The sequence below is a fragment of the Stenella coeruleoalba genome (assembly GCF_951394435.1).
Source record: "Stenella coeruleoalba genome assembly, chromosome: 7".
Taxonomy (NCBI): domain Eukaryota; kingdom Metazoa; phylum Chordata; class Mammalia; order Artiodactyla; family Delphinidae; genus Stenella; species Stenella coeruleoalba.
Window position 1 is genome coordinate 122,399,537 of NC_137153.1, and position 22,176 is coordinate 122,421,712.

Below are 22,176 nucleotides of genomic sequence, written 5' to 3' on the forward strand. Positions count from 1 at the left end.
TTCACACCCAGAAACAAACAGCTAAGCGACATCAAGACACAGCCCTGTGTTTCTCTGGAAATGTTGAAGGAGACACGGCGAAAATCAGAAAACAGGAAGGACGATGGACCCCTACACATCAAACCGGTGACGAACAGAACTCGGGGGGAAGTGCGGCGTTAAATGCAGCATCGGAAACCAAGACTCCTGGAAACCGATGCCTTGGGCGTCCGGCTACCTGAAGGCTGAGATCAGCCCCGGGAAAGAGGCACAAGGCCGGGGGAGGGGCAGCGCTGCCGGGAGACGCGGGGGTCAGGAACCGGGAGGGACCTCCGGCGAAACCGTGGTGACGTGGAGGAAGCGGACGCTTCCCAGAGAAATAAATCCAGAGACAGACACTCTGCCCAGGAACAACCATTAGGGAGACCGCCCCCAGGCTTCATTTGCAGGCCCCCCACCCGTGCCCCGCCGCCCCCGGGGCAGCGCCCGGCTCGTCCTCAGGCTCTGCGGGCCTCTGGCTCCTGCCTTCAGTGAACAGGGATGGAGGGTCGAGCCGAGCTCACAAGCCGGCTCACCGTGACACCAGGGCAGAGGATGCCACCTCGCAACGAGCCCGCTCCCAACTGGAAGGCTGAACAGCGCCACAGCCCTGTTGCCTGAGGCTCACCCTCAAGCCACACGGCACGAAACTGGAAAATCAAAAAACGTCTGGCTTTTGCAAAAACTCTGGATTCTCCAGCTGATGGCTAGAGACGGCTGCTCTCAGGCCTGAGCGCAGGCAGTGGATGGGCCGCTATCTGCCCAAGGCCCCGCAGCTCAGCCGGGCGGGGAGCCCAGGCCTGTCCAGAGAGGAGGCCGGCTGCCGGCCCTCCTCCACCACGCAGCGCTGTGGAAGCCTGGAGTTTACCTGCTCCGGACGCCTGCCCGACCAGCCTGCCCCAGGTCTGGGTGCCCTGCCCACCCTCGGCGGGCAGCTGGAGGCCAGGCTGGCACGAGAGGATGTGGCCCTCTCCCTCCAGCCACGCGTGGGCCCGTCCTCCCCAGAGCCAGGGCAGCCTCCCTCGCCCTTTCCATGCCTCAAGGGAGCAAAGTGCAGGGAAGGAGCGGCCGAGGGCCAGTAACTGCACCACCCCGGGGGCCGCGAGGCAGAGCTGTCCTCCTGGCACAGGTCACGGCGGGACACGGTCTGGGCAGTGGCAGCTGCCACTGCAGGACCCCCAAGTGGCTGTGGAAGACCCTGGCAGCCTCCCCGCCAGAGCTCCTCCCGCCGGACCACACGCATCCCCCCCGCTGTCCAGGCGGGCTGTCCTGCTGCCCCTCTGGGAGAGCTGGTGGTGGGCACAGGCCCTCCCTGCCTGCTCTGAGCGTCCAGCAGGCCTCGTCCCACGGCTCCAATCCCATGCACCCCCCAGAACATTCCGACACGGCAGCCTGCCGAGGCTGGCGGCCAGGTGCCCACACCCCGAGGGCTCACCTGTCCCAGCTCCCGAGTGGACCACAGCGTCTGCAGGGTCTGCAGGAACAGCAGCGGGTCCCGGCCTGAGGGGACAAGACAAGGGCCGAGGAGGGGCTGAGGGGCAGGCGGGGGCCGAGGCCTGGGGGCTCCCGCAGACGCTGCCCAGCGCTCACGGCCCCTTGTGCCCTCTCTGCCCCTTCCCCAGGACCGTGGCCCCGCCACCCAGCAGGGCTGCTTCCCGCAGTGCCCACCGGGGTGGGCTTCCCCTGACAGCTCAGGGAGCCTGGCCTCAGATTTAAGCCGCGGTGGGTTCAGAGTGGCCGTGTGAGTGGGGAAGGGGCGTCGGCCGCCGGGGCTAAGTCAGCAGTACTGACCTGGCCCCCCACGGGCAAGGCCCGCCCAGCGGGGTACGCCGCCCACAAACCCATCCACCACCCACCATGTCTGGCCTCTGGCCCCTGCCGAGGCCCCGAGGTGGTTCCAGCCTCTGTCTCCCCCGTCTCCCCTCTGCCCTGTCCCGGCCCCGGGTAAGCCCCATGCAGGCTGGCCACTCCCCAAAGCTTCCCCACCCCCATGGCCGCTGCTCCCTGAAGCCGCTGTCCCTGCTGCAGAACGGGGCGTGGAGTCATGACACAGGTGCCACTCAGCCCGGTGCTGGCCGGGACAGGGGAGGTCGGGGTCACCCTCCTGCTGGAAAAGGGTCGGCGCCCTCAGGCGAGATCCAAGGCCAGTGCCAAGGAGAGCTCGCTGGCCTGGAAAGGTCGCTGCTGCCAGCTCTTGGCTTGCGAAAGAAAGCTGTTTCCGAGGCCAGGGGACCAGGGACCCAGCTCCGAGGTGCCCATGGCCACCAGCGCCCCCTGGCTGCGGGCCTGCCCCTGGGCCTCAGGCTCCCTGCACTCCAGGCGGGGCTCCCTCCTCCCCAGCGCCTCACCGCAGCCCTGCCAGCCTCAGCAGCACCTCCCCGGCCTAACCCACTCCCCCACCCCCACTCCCTGGCAGCCCGAGCCTTGAGGCCCAGCCCCTCCTTGCCTTGCGAGTTCTGCTTCAAAGGCCCAGGCGCTGTAACCTTTCCAGCCCCGCTGAGAAATTACAGACAAACCTTCCGGTTCTTTTTTTTTAAGCTGAATGACCGCACTGTATGTATTTATCTACCTGGCTGCGCCGGGTCTTGCTTGCGGCATGCATGCGGGATCTAGCTCCCTGACCAGGGATCGAACCCAGGCCCCCTGCATTGGGAGCGCGGAGTCTTAGCCTTCTGGTCCTTTTGTTCAGAACCGGCAGGCGCCAAGGCCCAGAGCCCAGGGAGGACCGGAAGGAAAGCAGCCACGAGGGGTCTGGGCTCCCAGCGTGTCCCCGACCCCAGCCCAGGGAGTGGGAGAAGCCCCTGGCACTTAGCCAGGACCTCGGCCACACCTCGCACATGGTGGGGGTCAGGGTCAGGGGTCAGGACCCCAGCCATGCCCTCACATGGTGTGGGTCGGGGTCAGGCGTCAGAGTCAGGACCTGATCATCAGTGCACACACTGGGGCAGGGGAGGCCACTAACAAACTCTCCCGGCCAAATCTGGGGGATCAGGAGCCCAGGTGGCTTCACCTGCGAACCTACCCAAGAATCAGGGGGACGACGGCAACCTGCTGGCTCCATGCAGGAGGCGGGACGGAGGGAAAGGCTGGGGACCTGAGCCACACCCTGGGGGACAGCCCCCGAGCACACGGGCTCAGGGACCCGGGAGAGACGCCCGTGTACACCACAGGAGGGTCCGTCCCAGAAAGCAAGGCTGGCTGGACAACTGAAGGTCCATCAGCCTGGTTCGCTAGTGAAATAAAGGACGGAAGTCACATGATGCTCTCAATAGATGCAGAACAAGCACCTCTTAAGGGAGAGTTCTAGTTATAATTTAAGAAATAACTCAGCAAACTAGAAGAGAAGGGACTTCCTTAGCCAGACAAAAGGCGCTTATAAAAAACCCTCAGTGAACACAGAACTCAATGCTGAGAGCTTTCCCCTAAGACGCAAACACCAGGACGCCCACTGCATTCGACGCCAGTGCAGAGCGGCAAGAAGGAAACATTAAGGCCACAGAACTTAGAAAGGAAAAAATAAAAGCATCAGCACTCTGACCAATAAACTCTGGTCCCTCCAGACGATGGAATATTATTCAGCACTAAAAAGACATGAGCCATCGAGCCATGAAAAGACAGGGAGGAAACTTAAATGCCAACTACTAAGTGAGAGAAGCCAATCGGAAAAGGCTGCAGACTACGTTCGTAGTATGATTCCAACTCTATGACGCTCTGGAAAAGGCAGAACTATGGGGTCAGTATGAAGATGAGGAGTTGCCGGGGGCTTGGGGGAGGGAGGATGAACAGGAGAGCATGGGGGGTTCAGGGCAGTGAGACTACTCTGTGAACCTTCAGTAGTAGGTAACATGTCACTCTGCATCGTCCAAACCCACAGAACGTACAACGCCAAGAGTGAGCCCCAAGGTAGACTACGGACTTTGGGTGATGATGGCGTGTCCAGGCAGGTCCCTCACTCGTCACAAGTGTCCCATCTGGTAGGGATGGTGATAACGGGGGAGGTGGTGCATGTGGGAGGGGCAGGGGTAGATGGGAAATCTCCACGTTCTTCTCCATTTTGCTGTGAACCGAAAACTGCTCTAAAAAATAAAGTCTTTAAAAATAAAAACAATACGCCAAAACGTTGTTACGCACTGAACAAATGATTCATTTTTTAGAAAGCAATGAAGAATCTAAAGACAAGTATTAGAATTACTCAATGGACTTATTTCAGCATGGATGGTGAACACAAGGACAGTATTAAGAAATCCATTGTTGGGGCTTCCCTGGTGGTCCACTGGTTAGGGCTCTGCACTTCCATTGCAGGGGCCCGGGTTCAATCCCTGGTTGGGGAACTAGGATCCCTCAAGCCACTTTGGTGCGGCCAAAAAAAAAAAAAAAGAAGTCCACTGTTCCCTCCATACTAGCGACAGACAGAAATGAACATTTAAAAAATATCAGGTACAGTAACATAAGAAATTTCAAATTTCTTGGGATAAATGTAACAAAAGAAGTTCATGCAAAAAATATAAAATGTCACTGAGAGGGGCTTCCCTGGTGGCTCAGTGGTTAAGAACCTGCCTGCCAGTGCAGGGGACACGGGTTCGAGCCCTGGTCTGGGAAGATCCCACATGCTGCGGAGCAACTAAGCCCGTGCGCCTAAACTACTGAGCCTGTGCTCTAGAACCTGCGAGCCACAACTGCTGAGCTCGTATGCCACAACTACTGAGCCCACAAGCCACAAGTACTGAGCCCACAAGCCACAACTACTGAAGCCCGCGCGCCTAGAGCCCGTGCTCCGTAACAAGAGAAGCCACCGCAATGAGAAGCCCGCACACCGCAACAAAGAGGAGCCCCTGCTCGCCGCAACTAGAGAAAGCCCATGTGCAGCGACGAAGACCCAACACAGCCAAAAATAAATAAATTTTAAAATAAACGTCACTGAGAACAAAATTAAAAGGTCTGATTCAGGACGGGCTATACCGTATAATCAGTAATATGCAAAGTTGTCAATTCTCCCCAAATTAATCAGCAGACCCCACACTCTAACCCAAACAGTAGCAGTGTGAGTGGGTGCGGGGGGACTATCTTAACAACCACAGGGAAACCACAGGACCGCCCCACCCAGGCCAGAGCCACAGGGGTTAAGGCTGAGCGTGTGGCCCAGGGAGGGGGGACTTGGAGCCGGAACTGGGCCTGCATGGGCCAGGGTGTGCGGCCAGGGTGGGAAACGGCATAACCTTATTGAAAACACTGGGATGTCACCCCCATCTCACACCTACAGAAAACCCACCAGGGGCTGTAGGTCTCACCGTGAAGACAGATCAACAGAGCCTCCGCAGGGCACCTGCACAATACCTCGATGACCTCGGGACACGGTTAAGTCAAGAATTCCTACCAAAAGAAAGGGCCTAGCAGGCGCCAGCCAGAGGTCTCCCTCTTCCCCACTGGGCTCTGCAGACCACGCCCAGTGCAAGGAAAGTCTGACACGGTCAGGCTGGGCCAGGCTGCTCTCTGTTCACGGCTCCCCCAGGCCCAGTGCCCTTTTGGGTCCAAGCCACAGGCCAGGCTGCACCCTCGGTCACTCACACCCTCGGCCTTCAAGCCGCTGCCCAAGCGCCGCTGACCCGCCGGCCTGGCCCCCTCACCTGACACTGCACGTGGGATGCTGTCTGTCCCCTCCCGATGCTGCCAGCTCCCGGCGGTGACCATGTTGGCCCTGTTCAAGGCCGTGGCCCAGGCCTTGAGGGACACTCTATAGTGACTGCTGGACGTGCCAAGGCCAGACTTGCACACGCAGACAAGGTCACCAGCTTCCGTGGCCATGGGCAGACACCCGGGAAGCCCAAGTTGGAGCTGGAGGGGCCCCGGGGCCGGTGTGAACGTGGGCCCGGGCCTGAGTGCAGCAGGCACCAAAGGCCGGCACAAGGAGGACTCATCGAGCACGGGGTGCCCGGCCCGGGGCCACCCTGCCAGCCGAGAGTGGGCCAGTCCCGCTCCCTCGACACAGGGATGCACCACAGGAGGCCGGGCTGAGCTAGGAGGGCGGGCACGGGGGCCTTCCGTACACAGCGTGGACATCAGCCGTGGCTGCAGCCTGGCCACCGCTGCCACCTCCCCAGCCTGGGCCCGGGACTGGGCCACCCTGATATCCTGGACCCGCTGGCCAGCGGTGGCCAGACGGCAGGTCAGGGGCGGCAGGGCAGGTGGCCTCTGGCCTGGTACCTGCCCCCTGACACCGCCCCAGGAGCACGTGGGTGAGGGCGGGCGGGCAGCAGTGTGTCCAGAGGACACTGAAGCTCAAGCTCAAGAATCAAACTTCGGGGCCTCCCCGGTGGCGCAGGGGTTAAGAATCCAATCCCAGTGCCGGGGACGCGGGTTCGAGCCCCGGTCCGGGAAGATCCCACATGCCGCGGAGCAGCTGAGCCCGGGCGCCACAACGACTGAGCCTGCGCTCTAGAGCCCGCGAGCCACAACTACGGAGCCCGCGTGCTGCTCCTACCGAAGCCTGTGCGCCTGGAGCCCGTGCTCCGCAACAAGAGAAGCCACCGCGATGAGAAGCCCGTGCACCACAGAGAAGAGCAACCCCCGCTCGCCACAACTAGAGAAAGCCCGCACGCAGCAATGAAGACCCAGCGCAGCCAAAGATACACAAATAAATTAAAAAAAAAAAAAAAAGCACTGCTGAAGACAGAAGAATAGAGAGAAAGGCAACGGGCCCCAAACAAGTGGTTCATCTCTCAGGATCCCAGATTCTGTGGGTCAGGAATTTAGACGGGCTCCTCCCCAGGGCCTCAGGCACACACCCGAGCCCGGCTCCCAGGGCAAGGCCTCGGGAAGCACCACTCAAGGGCAGAAGCAGACCCCACCTTGTGGGAAGGCGTTGTGAGCCCCCAGTCCTGCCTGACACTGGGATGAGATGGCGTCAGATGCCTCTTTGGCCAACCATAAATGTCATGAAATCCAGTAAAAACAGCAACGGATTTCTGCAGAAGCAAGCAAGATATCCTGACGTCTACATGGAAAATAAACAAGAAACGAGAGAGAAGCAACGAGAGGTTTAGTCCTGCCGGATGCAGCAGGTCATAAAACCACCGCCACCAGATAGCGTGATGCAGCAGGTGAACAGAGCAGAAAGCCGGGGAGACTCCACCCGTGGGGAGCTCAGTGTTGCTGCGTGTCCCAGTGGTCCTCCAGGACGGACTGGACCCATTCCTCACCTCTCCCAGCAAAATAAATTCCACCGGGTCAAAGACTAACGAGGATCACAGCTAACGCCTCCACAGCCCACACGCAGGCAGTCTTTCATTCACAGATGGAGCTAAGCATAGGGCAACAACTATTTTTCTCAGGTAAGGAAACAGAAAGGTCACACAGTCAGGAAGGTGGGTGCTGTGTCGCCTGTTTTCACAGCCTCCCTCAGGTCACAGCCCAAGGATGGTTCCACAGCCCCAGGGGCTGGGGGGCCCCCCACCCCAGCCCTGACACAGGGAGGGCCAGGCCTGGAGGTTCCGGGTACTGCATGAGCCTGTGAGGGGTGGCGGGGCGGGGACGGGGCTTCCTGGAGGGTCGCGCCTGCCCCTCCCTCCATGCTGAGAAGTGATTCAGCTCTGTCTGCCTGACTTTCGAATTTCCCAAGGAAGGGGGATCCACTGCTGCCCGAGACCCTGGGACCTGCTGGACTTCAGCCCGCAGCTTTTCTGATTCAGGTACACTTGCTCATCCAAAGGCCACGATTTCAGGAGAAAACCAATTTTTGAGCCCAGCTGACTTCTCAGTTGGGGAATGTTTTCTTGTTCCCAGGAGAGGGGAGGACGGGAGGGAAGGGCCACAGGTCTTCCCCGGCCTGTCCCTTCCCCTCTTGCCCCCAGCATCAGGACAGGCGGGGGAGGGTGGCATCCAGATGGTCCAGGACAAGCCGAGGCCCTGGGGCCTCGGGTGTCAGAGTCCGGGGGCCACAGGTGAGGAGGGTCCTGCTCTTGGCAAAACCAGCAGAGGCGCCAGAAGCATCCTGGGGGAGGTACCCAGATCCTGGTGGAGAGATGCCCACTGAAGAGGGCTTCCCTGGCCTGCGGTCACTCACAGCAGGCCAGGGGCTGTGTCTGATCCCCAGTCCCAACAGGGTGGTGTCAGGTCCTGAAGACTCTGCACACTGGGGACAGGTGGGGAAAAGCACGGTCTGAAGGTCTGGGGAATCTTGAGCAGAAAACGAGCCCATTGTGGGCGGCTGAGGGTGCCTGGGCAGCCCCCCGGAGACTCTGCTTGGAGCAGGTTGTGTGCACCTGCGGAGGACCCCACAGGAGACGGGGGGCCGACTCCACAGCCTCTCAGGACCCTGGGGTGGGTGAGCAGAGGCTGGGAAGAGGCCCCAGGTTCCCCACCACCTGCAAGAAGGGGCAGCACTTTGCTTACTTACTGGGGGCTCTCCCTCCCACCCCTGTGCCCACCAGAGGTCCCCAGCCCGGTACAGGGGCGGCCCCCCAGGACGCCAGGGGCCATCAGGGAGGGGCGCCCCACTCTCCAACCGGACACCCGATCCCAGCCTGGGAGGAGCCCCTCCTTCTCCAGCCTTGGTCTCCTCTTCCACGTCACCACCTGTCCTTGGTGGGGTGAGATCAGGCTTCACGTGGCCCCGCGTCTGCCCTGCCCACAACACTCACCAAACGCAGGAGACACTCAGAAAGAAAGCCTCCCGGAGCCCACAGACACCACCGCGAGGAGTTTGGGGCTCCCGGAGGAGAAACGGAAGGCAGAGCCTCCGCTCTCTTGGGGCCAGGGACCATGTGGGATCCCGGGGCTCCCAAGCTGGAAGCGCCAGTCTGGGGCCCTCACTCTTCAGACACCTCCCAGCCCCCCCCGTCCTCTCTCCCTCTTGGCAGGACTGATAAGATGCCTTGTGCCCGCACTTGGTGTGGGGCGCAGAGCCAGGCTCCAGAGAGAACCCCGCCGTTCCCACCAGCCCCCTGCACCCAGCTTCACCCACACTTCAGTGTGGGCTCCCTGAAGTGTCCGTCCAGTCATGGCCAACCCTCGGTGTCAGACATGAAGCAAGTGGCCAGGAGGCGGTCCACTGCAGGACCACGAGGCCACATTTCCCAGGGCAAAGGGAGGTGCCTGCCCGCGGCCCTCAGGACAGGAAGGACGTGGCAGCAGCCACCTGCCTGCTCCCGTCCACACCTGAGGCCGCTCCACACGTCCCAGGCCCCTAGAAAGCCACATCGCCTGGACGCCTCCCACCTGGGGTCCCCGCCCGGTGCACACGCATGCACCTGTACACAGACCCCCCCCACACCCACCCCATGCCCAGCCCTGACAAGTGCAGCCAGGCTGGACCTGGGCCGTGCGGGGTGCAGACTCACCCATGGGGACACACTCACCACCAGCTGGGTCACCAGCAGTGTCACCAGCAGCAGGCTCTCCGGCGGCATCTCCGGCAGGGTCTCCGGCGTCCATCCTCAGGGGAAGGCAGGGAGCTGCTCAAGGGACCAGTGGAGAGGGACAGTTAGGCTGCAGGTTCCACACAGAAGGGAACGGGCCCTGACAGGCAGCCACGCAGGGCCCACTTCTGTGCTTGGGGTGGGCGTGGGGGCTCAGGTGGCCTCGGCTTCCCCGGCTGGACCCAGGACACTCAGCACTAACCTCAGGGGTGGACCCACCATGAGGACCCCTGAGCCAGCCCACACGGGCACGCCCAGCTCCAAATCCTCCAGGCTGGCCACAAAGTGGTGCCACTCCCAGGCGGCCAACAGGGTCCTGCCAACGTGTATCTTATACAAGACGCTTTTCCACATTTACGGAGCTGGTCTCGTTTGCGGTGGGACTTCTGTCACGGTGGCACACGGCGCCGCCTGTGTAAACGCGAGTCCCGGCACGGGCCTGGAGGGCAGGCCCTCGGGGCTCCCCCCCAGCTCCACACGCTTTTGGCTATGCTTGAGGACATTTAGAGCCACGCTTCTCGCTAGCACGCCGATACGGTTGCTTCCTGAGCGTCCCGTCTTACACCTGACTGACCAAGCTCAAGGTGAGAATTCACTGTCACGCCCCAGCCCCCCAAACCCCGACAGCCCCTGAAAGAGCTCTCCGAGCGTCTTCTGCTGACACGCCATCTGCAGGAGACAGGAGCAGAGCAGGGCTGAGCGGGGTGGACTCCAGATACTTTCCTGCCTTGTTCAGTTTGCTCCAAACTTGTGCTCTGGCCATGCAGACTGACTGGTGTCGGGCCGGCCCTCCCACTGCAGACAGCGTCCACCAGACACGTTTTAGGCGGCCGACTTCTGGACAGTAGGCTGTGCACGACGGGTGATGCCCAGGCTGGGGGGCCCAGGGATGGGCCGGCTCCCAGCTGGGGGCGACCTCCCAGCCAAGATCATGACCCGGAACCTGGTGAGCAGAGCATCCCTCCGGTGGAGGAGGAGGCCGCGCACCCGCGAGCCAGGGCACCAGCTGGAGGGGTCATTCAGGGCCAGAAGTGCAGGTGAGCAATGCAGGATCCCCAGGGCTCCCAGAGGCAGCTGTCCCCAGGCCGAGAGCTCGACAGGGGCACTAACAGTCAAGCAATGCTGCACACTCTGGGCTCCAGCCCAGCGACGGTGGCGAGTTAGCCCTGCCCCAGACCAACTCTGCCAAAATCTAAAACCAAGCCCCAATAAAATCCGTGGAACAGGGCTTCCCTGGTGGCACAGTGGTTAAGAATCTGCCTGCCGATGCAGGGAGCACGGGTTCGAGCCCTGCTCCGGGAAGATCCCACATGCCACGGAGCCAACTAAGCTCGTGTGCCACAACTACTGAGCCTGCGCGCCACAACTACTGAGCCCACGTGCCATAACTACTGAAACCTGCGCGCCTAAAGCCCGTGCTCCGCAACAAGAGAAGCCACCGCGATGAGAAGCCCGCGCACTGCAAGGAAGGGTAGCCCCCGCTCGCCGCAACTAGAGAAAGCTCCCGCGCAGCAACGAAGACCCAATGCAGCCAGTAAAAAAAAGAAATAAAAAAATCCACGGAACACTCTGCATGTTGAGTCCCACCAAGATAAAGATCCACCCTAACGAAATGTCAAGCCGTGCCCCCCAGTTCAAGGTAATCGGCTAGAAATGAACCGTTCGCTAGAACAAAGGCCAACATGCTTCAGCGGAAGGTAACAATCCAGTCTCCACAGTGTAACGTTTACAATGCTCAGCACATAATATAAAAGTCACAAGACCTGCGAATAGGAGGAAAATATGACCCACGCTCAAGGGGAGAGAAATCCAGGACAGCACATGACGGAAAGCAACTCCAAGGCAGCTCACAGGTTGAATTTAGCAAAGACTTTAACACAACTCTTGTAACTGTGCAAAGAATGAGTGAAAAACATGTTCAAAAAGTTAAAGGGAAATATGGTCTTAAATGAGTAAACAGAAAGGTACAAACGGAAATTACATGAAACTACATAAGAGAACTAAATGGCAGTTCTCCAATAAAAAGTATAATCACTGAAACGCAAAACCCACTGATTGGGCTTGGCCGCAGACTGGAGACGGCAGATTACAGAGTCAGTGAGTCTGAAGACAGAGCAACGGAAATTATCCTATCTACAGGACGGGGGGAAAGATTAAAGAAAAAATAACGCGACCTCTTCCCTGCTGGATTTCCTGCAAGGCCATCGTTAACAGGACTCTGACAGCACCCTAACACCTCCCCAGGATGTTCAGACAAGCCTGGAAGTCTGCCCTTGCTCCCAGAGACACCCCTTCTCGAGCCTCTGCCCGCCCGCCTCAATCCGGATGGCTGCTCTCTAGCCCGGCGGCACAGCTGCTGCGCTAGGACTCCCTCCCCATCTTCTCTCCTGGTGCATCCGGCATTTCCTGATTTGTAAGCCTTCATGTTTCTCAGTTTTCCTCCTGGTGCTAGAGGAACACATTCTCCACGAGTTTCGTGAGAAGAACTCAAGGGAGGGGCATTTGACCGGTCTTTGTTTGTCTGGAAATGTCTTCGCTGGGCACTAAGCCTCGGCTGGAAGGCTGGCTGTGCACGGGCTGCAGGTGAGAGGCCGTCCCCAGGTATGTGATGGTGACGGTCCTTCCAGCTGCTGACGTTGGTGCTGAGAGCTCTGAACCACCTGACGCCCGACCGTAGGTAGGACACTGCTCTTCTCCTCCTGGGGGACCTTCCCCTGACAGCATCCAGGTGTCAGCAGGACAGACGGATGGGGCAGGACCCCCTAGGCGTGCTCATGTCCTTCAGTCCTGGGAAACGTCCTCCTGGACGTCACTGTGGGTAACGGGCCTGGAAGACCAGTCTGTCTGTCTGTAGGGAAGGAATCCTCCCTTCCCCACCTAGGGTCTCAGTCCCCACCCACGCAGACCTCCCCAAGGCCCTGTTTCCAGCCTGGAGCCTCCCCGGCTCTGCAGCCAGGCTCTGCCAGCCCTCAGCCGTGGGCTCTGCTTTCCCAGCCTGCAAGACCCCTCTTCCCTCCTCTCTGCCTTCAAGCACTTTTGGTTTTCCTAATGTCTTTACTGTCATTTTAATGGACCTCGAGTGGGGCAGGTAATCCGGCCCCTGTGCACAGGCACCCCGCCCCTTGCCGGGACCTAACCCCAGATGGTCCTTCCCACCTCCCACCCCAAATCTGACCCAACCCCGGGGGGCCTGCCACTCCAGGAGGCTGTGTCTCTAAACAGAGACCCATCCCCACTGCACACCCTCTTTGGGTGGCCGGGGGGGCGCACCATCCTCCCAGCTGCCGAGTTCCCGCCAGGGAAGGGAGTGCAGCACCCCGAGCTGGTCTCTGGGCCCTTCTGCTGGCGGTGCTGTCCCAGGGCGCGTGACCGCAGCTGTCCCGTCCACACCGAGGCCCCAGCCAGGGCACTCCGCAGGGAGGAGCACTGTCCCTGCGTGCTTGTCCCGCACGAAGCAGAGGTGCCACTCACGCCCCTCACGGCCGCTGTCCCGCGAAGCCCGCCCGGTCACAGTCTCTGACGGGTCCAACGTCTGTCCCTCTTCTGCAGGCCCTTTGCTGGGGGTCCCAGAGCAGCAGTGGGCGCTGAGGGGTGGTCCAACTCCACGGCCCGCTGACGGGCCTCCGTGACCACACCCCGCCTCTCCGGGGCCCATCTGGCCGGGGCAGGGGGTGACCCTTGGGCCGGCGGAGGGTTCCCAACAGGGGGAGCTGCAAATGGCCCAGGCCCCGTGGGCCCCTCCCCGGGGAGGTGCCGGGAGCCCGGCCTGTTTCTTCCCCTGTCTTCCTGTGCTTCAGCCCAACAGTCAGGCCTCACCCAGGCCCAGTCCCCGTGGGGTCAGCTCACAGCATCACTGAGGCCTCAGCAAGGCTGAGCGCTCGTCCAGCTGGGCTGGCTCCACGGGGTCAACACCGTTGCTGGCCGCCTCTGGAGCCCCTGGCCATTCGCGGCACACAGCTGTGTCCAGATCCATCCACCCACCAGCCAGCCCGCCAAGCAAGCAGCAAACCCCGGGCCAGCGAGCTCCCGGCGGGGCTGGGGCCTGCATCCCTACGCGAGGCCAGGGTAGGGGCCGGGGCTCTCCCGGGTGCAGCGTTCTGGCTCGGCACCCTTTCCCGTCTCCCACCCGAGAACACGGGGCCAAGCACCCACCTCCCACGCGAGGGGTTAAGAGCAATTGGGTTGTTTAAATAAACCCCAAAGGGCGCCGGGGGCTTCTGAAAGGGTCTCCTGCCCTCCTCGTTCCTCCCAGCACGGGGCGGCCCGAGGGACATTCCTCCTTGAGAAGGCGGAGGCTTTATTTCTGCGGGGTGAACGTCCTGCCCACCCCGCTGCGTCAGGCCCCCGCAGGAGGAGCCCCAGCCCAGCAGTGCGCCCACTCCCTGGCGGTCACGCTCTTTCCACCCGAGCCGCTCGGGTTGCTGTCCCTGAGCTCACCGCCCTGATGGCCTCCTTCCCGCTGCAGCCGTCCACTTTGCTGGTCAGCCCAGGAAGGGGGCAAATGGCCAGTGGCTCTTTCACGGGAGGGTGCTTTTCCCTAACCCTCTCCGTTAGGGGAGTCCCTGCTGCAGGCGGGCTTCCACCTCCCTGTTGGCACCACTCTCCCCCTTTCTCTCAGGGGCACAGTGGCCAGCGCCTGGCCACTCGGAGGCAGCTGATTGGCTGGGGCCTCAGGCCGGCCCCAGGTCAGGTGGACAGAGCCAGACCCTCTTTGGGAAAGGACTGAGGCCATCGAAACTCGGCTCTGGTCTGTCCCTGAGCCCTGGAATCTGAAATCAATCTACAACCAGCCACAGCAACTAAGCCCAATGTGCTTCTGAGATTGAAAACTGCTGACAACGACCAAGTTCAAGTTCACCCCACTGCAGACTTTAAAAATTGACCTCACTTTAAAATGAAAAAGTCTGCCTGGAGCCCAAATGGTCTTTAGCCGGAATCGTGGTGCTGGGTCTGCGGTGCGTGCCGAGGCGAACGGGCCTTCCCAGGGACAGGAGCTCCCGGAGGCCCCGCGGTGAGCGCCACCTGGCAGTTTTCAAACTTTCCTTAAATCAGAGTCACCAAATACAACTTGTTTAGCGTTGTGACTTTTGCTGAAAGGGGCTAAGCGGAGCCAAATCCCTGCAAGGAGCCCCGGCACACGACCAGATCTCCACTCACCCCAGAGGCTCCTGCTTCCCCAGCTCCACTCCCTACCTGAGCAGGAAGCCCCCAGCCCAGCAGCAAACCCACCTAGAAACAGACTCAAACCCAAGGAAGCGCGCAGGGGAGTTCCCAGAGAGACACACCTTGCAGGTCGGACTGCCTCCTCCTGAGAGCTGGGACCTACCTGGGAGCCTCCCGGGCGTCTACCAGAAGCCTACCTGTAAACCTACCTGGGCGTCTACCTGAGAGCTACCTGGGAACCTACCTGAGAGCTACCTGGGACCCTACCTGAGAGCTACTTAGCAACCTACCTAAGAGCCACCTGGGAGATGGCCTGGCCTGCTACAGGTTCTGGGGTGATCAGCGTCCCCAGACGTGCCTGCCCCATGTCCACCTGCCTCCTGCTTGGCACACTGACCAACCTGGCCCAACGCAGATGCCTCCTGGATGCCACCCCTCAGCCAGGCCCAAGGGGATCCAGCAGGCCCAGTAGGGGAAAGAGGACACCTCAGCAGGGCCACCCTCCCAGGGATGCTGCCGCCTCCAGACAGAGTGCCCCCACGTCCACCACAGCCCAGCCCCACCGAGACGCAGAAGGGGAGTACAGAGTGGGTGCTCGTGGGCACGTCCCCCCACCCGGCCCGACTGTGCCCAGAGACCCCTCAGGTCCAAAGGAGGCCAAGCCAGGCAGGAGCCCAGCTTGGTCATGAGCTGGGCTGGGGGCACGTGCTTCAGGCCGGTCGCCCCTTCTCAAAGCAGCGTTGTGAGCGGGCGGGGCGGGGGCGGCAAAGCCTGAGACCCCGCGGGAGTCCAGAGGACGTGGGAAGGGCAGCGAGGAGTGGACGATTCACTGTTCCTGACCCGAAGCTGCCCTTCAAACAGCCCAGAAAGGAGAGCTGAAGGACCCCACAAAGAATCACATTGCTGGCCCAGGCCCGTGCCTCCCGTCCATCTGTCCATCTGCCCACCTGGCCCAGGAGAGCACAGAACACGATGCATTCTCTCAGCACCACGGGGAGTGACGGCGCGGCCTTTAGAGAGGTCAGCACAGCATTCTGGTTTGGGCGCCAGATCATGCTTCCTGTGTCATTTTTCTGTGTCGTTTTCCACAACTATGGGAGCGCTGGCTGCGTGTCCCCCCAGGTATGCCCTCTGCCCTCCATGGTGGGGCAGATGGGGTGGTGGAGGGTGATAAGGGCGGCCTCCCGGGCCCATTTCCCCACGTGCTGTAAGCGCAGAACGCACACGGGGTGACAGCAGAAAGGGTCTCAGTACTGACTTCCGTGTATCCAGTACGTGTCGCAATAGTAACATGTTGCGTATGCCAGGGTTAAATAAAATATACCACTAAAGTTAATTTCGCCTTTCTTTTTATAGAAAATTTAAAACCACACGTGTGGCTCACGTATTTCTGCTGGACACACTGGTCTTGACTGAGAAAAGCAGCTGACCACATAGGAGAGCGGCCCTGCAGGCGGCCGGACGCCTCTCCACTGCAATCCCGGGCCCTCGGGGCAGGACGAGGGGACACCGGACCCCCAGCTGCCACTCCCCACAACAGCTACGGGGAGACGTACCCTGCTGCCCCCGGTCCCAAATGCAGAGACACCCAGGATCCCCAGAGACATGGGGGTGCAAAGCCTGGGCCCTGCAGATGTGGCCACTCAGGCCGCTAACAGCGCTAACTTGAAAGCCATTCAAACTGAATTAAACTTTTGTGCGATCATCTCAGTGATTTTTTTAAAGCTTTACTGAGGTGTAATTCACATACCATGGAATTGAACCTTTTAAAGTATACAATTCAGTGTTTCTAGTATATTCAGGCATGTGTAACCATCACCCCTAATCCAGAGCCTGTCATCACCCCGAAAGATCGCCTATCCCCGCCAGCAGCCACCCACCCTGGCCCCCCGCCCTCCTGCACCCATGACCCTGCTCCTGTCCCTGTGGCTCTGCCTGTTCAGGACGCTTCGTGCACACGGAGCCGTAATGCACGTCCTTTCCTGTCTGGCTCCTTCCACTAAGCACGACATTTTCAAGGTTCATCCACACTGCGGCATCTCAGCTGGGTAACGTGCCACGGTGTGGACCCGGCCGCGGGCACGCCTGTGGGCAGGGAGCGCCGGGCCAGACGTGGCTGGTGTATAACTCTCGCGGAACCCGCGGACTCTTCCAGGGTAGCTGCCTCAGGACGCTACCCCCCACCCCCCCGAGTTCTTGCCAACACTGGTCGATCTCTTAGTCCCTCCATGCCAGAGGTGTGATTTTTAACTTCCTGATTTGGCTTAACGATTGTTCCTTTCTTTAAAAATTAAGGTTGCCAACTTTAAACACCAAGGGTCACTGCGATGGTGTCAAACTGAGTCGAGTTACTCCTGCAGCATAAAGGAACCAGCCCTGGGAGTCTTGGCCAGAAGGCTCTTCGGGCCCCGTTCTCACCGGGTGCCAGACTGCAGTGGGGGCCGGGGGTAGAGGTCAGGGGTCACCGCCATTCGGGTGGGCTTTCCTGCTCCCTGCCTGCTCTGACTGAGGGCCTCCTGACGACCAAAAACGAGGCAGAAATCGGAGGAATGACGAATGGCTACTTAAAAACCACATTTTACATTAAATATTCAATGTCACGGGGACAAATCCTTCCAGTGTGTCACGAAGCTGTGTGTCACCAAAGCGGCCACGTCGGGACAAAGGCCCGTGGGCCTCAACCCACTCGGCACCGGGGGGCACCTGCCAGTCCTCTGGGTTTTCTCTTTTACTTTTTGCGTTTTCTAAGTATTATACAATGAACACACTCCGCTTTGTATTCATGAAAAAAGAAATCAAACCACAGATGTTATTCTTAAAAGTTAAAATAAACTATATGGAATCTTAAGTTACAGGGGATGCCAGCCACCCGCCCACCCGGATGCCCGGGGGTCTGAGCTGCAGAGCCGGCCGCTGTGTCGCTGGCTGTCCGTGACCACCAGACACACGTGCTGTCTCAGGCGGCGGCCAGTGGTCCTGACTCAGGGTCCTGGGGCTGCAGCCAGGACTGGTGGGGAGCCCGGGGGCCCACGTCCCAGACGGCGGGAACTTCTGAGCCCATCTGCTCTCTGCTCATCGCCTGCTCCAGTCTCCTGCTTCCCCCAGGCCCGTTCTGATAGGAGGCCTTGATTTCTTGAGGAGGTTTTCACATTTATTACCATAACATCAGGGCGTTCGGTGTAAATCTTGTTTACGTGTGTGCTTCTCACCTTTCATGAATGTTCAGCAAGTTTTTACTTCTCTTTTGTTTTCCCTTAATTAGTTTTATCAAAAGTTTAGTTCATTGGTCTTTTCAAAGAACTAGATTTTGGGGAATTCCCTGGCGGTCCAGTGGTTAGGACTCGTTGCTTTCACTGCTGAGGGCCTGGGATGGATCCTTGGTCAGGGAACTAAGATCCCACAAGCCGCTCGGTGTGGCCAGAACAAAACAAAACGAAAACAAAAACACAAAGAACTGGTTTTTGGTTTTGTGCCTCCTGATTTAATTATTTAATTAAGCTTTCTCCTTTTTTTTGAGTTATATACATATTTTTTCAGATTCTTTTCTATTACAGGTTATCGTAAGAGATTGACTATAGTTCCCTGTGCTATACAGTAGGGCCTTGTTGGTTATCTATCTTAAATACAGTAGCGTGTATATGTTAATCCGAAACCCCTAATTTATCCCTCCCCCCACCTTCCCCCTTTGGTAAACACAAGCTTGTTTTCTGTGTCTGTGAGTCTGTTTCTGTTTTGTAAGTTCATTTGCATCCTTCAGATTCCACATATAAGTGAGACCACATGATACTTGCCTTTCTGCCTGACTTACTTCACTTTGCGTGATCATCTCTAGGTCCATCCATGTTGCTGCAAATGGCATGATTTCCTTCCAAGCTTTTCTCTTTATTAACTCCCTCTACTGCCTTTTGTTTCTTGGTTTTGACTTCGGGGGCACGGTTTCCTTCCCCACTGCAGACGAATGCCTTCTGGTTAAACGCAGGCTTCTTGGACCTGCCTTTTGTCGTGATAGCCCAGACGTCCCTCTTCCCTCCGGCCGGCCCTCCTTCCTTGGGAGGTGGAAGCCCCCGGACTGGCCCTCACCCCGGGGTTTGGGAGCCGCAGCGCTCGCTGGCTCCGGCGATTACTCCATGCGATGAGCTCTCCTTCACAAGCTCTGGTTCTGTATTACCGGCTTGTTGCTGCCGGTCTGCTCGAAGTTTCTAGCGTCTGGCTTCCCCTTGCTCAGGGACAGGCCCCGGCCTGCAGGGTAGCCGGCCCGGGGCAGGACGCCGTGGGCCGTGCGGGGGGCTGCGAGTGGACATTAGCTCAGGGACCAGCAGCACAGTCTCTGGTCTGAAAGCGCAGGGGGTCCCCGTCCGCGAAAGCAGAGACGGGTGCCCAGGTGCTTCCAGGTCCGATGCACCCAGACAGCCAGCCCCCCGTAGGATGCAGCCCTTCGCCACGGGCCCCTACAGGACAGAACTGAAAGTCTCCTGTTTTATTTACATTCTCCTTTCAACTCTGACCCTCCAGGGAGATTCACCTGGAGCCAGTTGCTGTGTGCGTGGCTTCCCTGGAGTGTGGGCTGCCCTGGCTGGAGGGGCCGCCCTTCCTTGTCATTCGCACTTTTCTTCTTTAAGCCCTCTTGGCGGGGGCGGGGGCAGGGTCCTCGGCAAATGTGTTCACGTTGGCAGCCTGTAAACACCTGAAGCGGCGGGTCTGATGACCCACCCAGTGCCCCGGCTGAGCCCCGGGGAGAAGCGTGATCACCGAGCTCTGAGCTGGGAGGCTCTCCGCGGCCTTGTGCGATGGACACAGCCCGGGGGGACCCAGACCCACACGGCTGGCCTCGACACCAGGCGCCCCTGTCGCATCTGAGCCTGTCTCTATTTCCTGAGGGAAAATCTCACGTGGCGCTTTGTTTTTTCTTGGAAGTGCCCGTTGTTTAAAAAGAAGGCAAAAACTCTGTACTGGGCGGAAACCAGTTCCCAAGTACCCAGCTCCCGCCCATCTGATTGACATCTGTGCCCCAGAACCAACCAGTTACTGAACTCTTCTGGCCACTGAGGCTTGTCCTCACTCAGGACACGCCCCTGTGCCGGCCTCTACTGATTTACGAATGACGGGATCCTACCAATCTCAGCAGCCCCACCCCCACGGAGGAGGATCCTGGGAAGTTCTCACCTGCGGCAGCGGCCAGTGTCCTGACCAAGGCTGGCTTGGGGCTCTCTGGGCCACAGCCGCCCCAGGCACCTCCACAGCTACTGGGGAATAGAGTTTATTTATTTATATTTTTGGCCACGTGGGGTCTTCCTTGTGGCACGCAGGCTTCTCTCTAGTTGTGGCGTGTGGGTTTTCTCTCTCTAGTTGTGGTCTGTGGACTCTGTAGTTGTGGCCGTACAAGCTCAGTAGTTGTGGTGCACGGGCTCAGTAGTTGTGGCGCACGGGCTTAGTTGCTCCACAGAACGTGGGCTCTTAGTTCCCCCACCAGGGCTCGAACCTGTGTCCCCTGTATTGGAAGGCGGATTCTTTACCACTGGACCACCGGGGAAGTCCCCTGGGGAATAGATTTTAGCTCAGATACAAGGAAGTTTTTCTAAACAACCTCTAAAGTATTGAATTTTAGAGCTGGAAGAATCTTAGAGGCCATTTAATCACTCCAATTTTCAGGCTATCTGTAAAATAGAAAAACTTGTAATTGAAATCTTCTTAAGGATTTTTAAAAACTAAACATTTTATTTTGAGATAACTGTAGATATACATATACTTGTAAGAAATAATAATAGATGTCCCATATACCCATACACATATACCCCAAATCACAGCCAGGACCTTGTGTTGCTTCAGTGGAAAACCAGAACGCTCCAGCCCCATGGAGCCCTCCTGTTGCCCTTTCACAGCTGCCCCAAGTCGCTGATCTGATCTCCATTCACATCATTTGTCATTTCAAGCAAGTTGCAGAGAGGGAGCCACACAGTCTGGCCTTCCCAGGTCTGTGTTCACTCGGCACACTCCCTGAGATGCACACAAGTTGCTGTGTGTGCCCAGGGCTCACCCTTGTTGCTGAGGGGGCTCCCTCGGTGTGGACGCAGTCTGTTTGACCAGCGCCCCCTGAAGGGCATCTAGGCTGTTTCCAGTTTTGGGCTATTAGGAGCAGAGCCGCAATAGTAATCCGTGTACACTGGTGGGCACAGGGATGGTACTTTTTTCATCTTTTTATTATGGAAATAGAAAAGCTGAAGAGTAGTGGGCACACAGAACACCCAGAGAGTCATTCAAACAACGGGACCCCGGGTGGTGAGTGCACAGAGGCAGGGCCGGCCAGGCACCGACAGGCGGACGAGCCACAAGGAAGCCACCAGAAACCCTGACAAGTGCTTGGGTGGAACCCTGGTGGGAAGGCGCCTGGAGCAGGATTCAGAGTAAAAAGCACGATGGGAAAACAGTCAAAAAGCTACACACGGTGACCACCCGACCCGGCTCCCAAGAGAATGGAAAACACACGGCCACACAAACACGTGCACACAAGTGTGAGTCACAAGAGCCAAACACTGGAAGCAAAACCCTAATGCCCACCAGTGGACCAACAGAATCGGTCCATCCACACAACAGCATATGATTCTGCCTTAAAAGGACTGAAGGACTGCCACACGCTACAACGTGAACGATCCTCCAAACCGTGCTGCCGAGGGAGAGAAGCCAGACACGGATCAAACGCTTTATGACTCCACTGATATGAACTGTCCAAAAGGGGCAAATCCACAGACTGGACCACCGGTTGCCCGGGGCTGGGGGAGGCGTGACAGGGAGTGACTGCAGTGGGGACGAGCTAGTGGTGATGGCCGCACAACTCTGTCAGTGTGACAAAAACACTGAACCGTACACTTTAAAAATGAACTTTATGATATGTGAATCATACCGAAGTTTCTAAAAAGCACCCAGCAAAGGTAACAGAGACGCTGAGTACTGGCAATCCTTTCAAGGAGTCTTGCTGCAAAGGGGAACAAAGAAATGGTGTGGGCGCAGGAGGGGAGTGTTTTGTTCGAGATGCAAAGACAAACATCTGTTTCGAGGGGGGAAATGATACCTAGAGGGAGCACCCCAGGAAGATACGTGGGGATGAGGAGGGGGCAGCGCCAGGCCCAGGTGGGCCCCGCGGGAGCGGGCGCGTTCCCAGGGAGGAGGCGGGGACCCACTTCCAGCTGCCGCTTTTCCTCCGGGAGCCAGGGGGGTCCTGGGCTGGGAGGCAGGATGGGGCAGAGGTGAGGAGAGGATGAGGAAGGAGCTGGGCCGGGGGAGGAGCAAGTGCCCGCACGGGGCCCGCGTGACCCCCCCTGAGGCTCACGGTCAAGGGGGACAGAGATCAGTCGGAGGCCAAGCTCCTCCAGCCCCGACAAAGGGACCGGGGCCCAGAGGCCCCCGGTGGGTGGGGCTCGTCAGGGGGAGGGCGTGAGCTGCAAGGACGGACCGGGTGGGGGTGAGGGCTGCAGCGACGGCGAGCCCCAGGTGGCCCGGTGGGAGGGGGCAGCTGAGCTCAGGGACCCTCTGGGGCTTCGAGGGAGGCGGGAATCCTGAGGCTGGACCGGGCAGGGCTGCGGGGAGG

At 59.2% G+C, this 22,176-nt stretch overlaps 1 protein-coding gene across 5 annotated transcripts in view; it reads right to left on the bottom strand.

Moving 5' to 3' along the window:
• EXD3 (exonuclease 3'-5' domain containing 3) overlaps positions 1-22,176 on the bottom strand; it is a 77,342-nt gene that overhangs the window by 53,034 nt on the left and 2,132 nt on the right. For all 5 annotated transcript variants that reach the window (XR_013829176.1, XM_079927434.1, XM_079927433.1 and 2 more), the window contains exons 2-3: positions 9,372-9,467; positions 1,454-1,518 (exon numbers count right to left, since the gene is read on the bottom strand). Coding sequence is in view for 4 of the 5 variants with exons in the window: in XM_079927434.1 (XP_079783560.1) it covers positions 1,454-1,518; positions 9,372-9,447 (141 nt within the window). In the remaining variant the exon portion in view is untranslated. The remainder of the gene's footprint in view (positions 1-1,453; positions 1,519-9,371; positions 9,468-22,176) is intronic.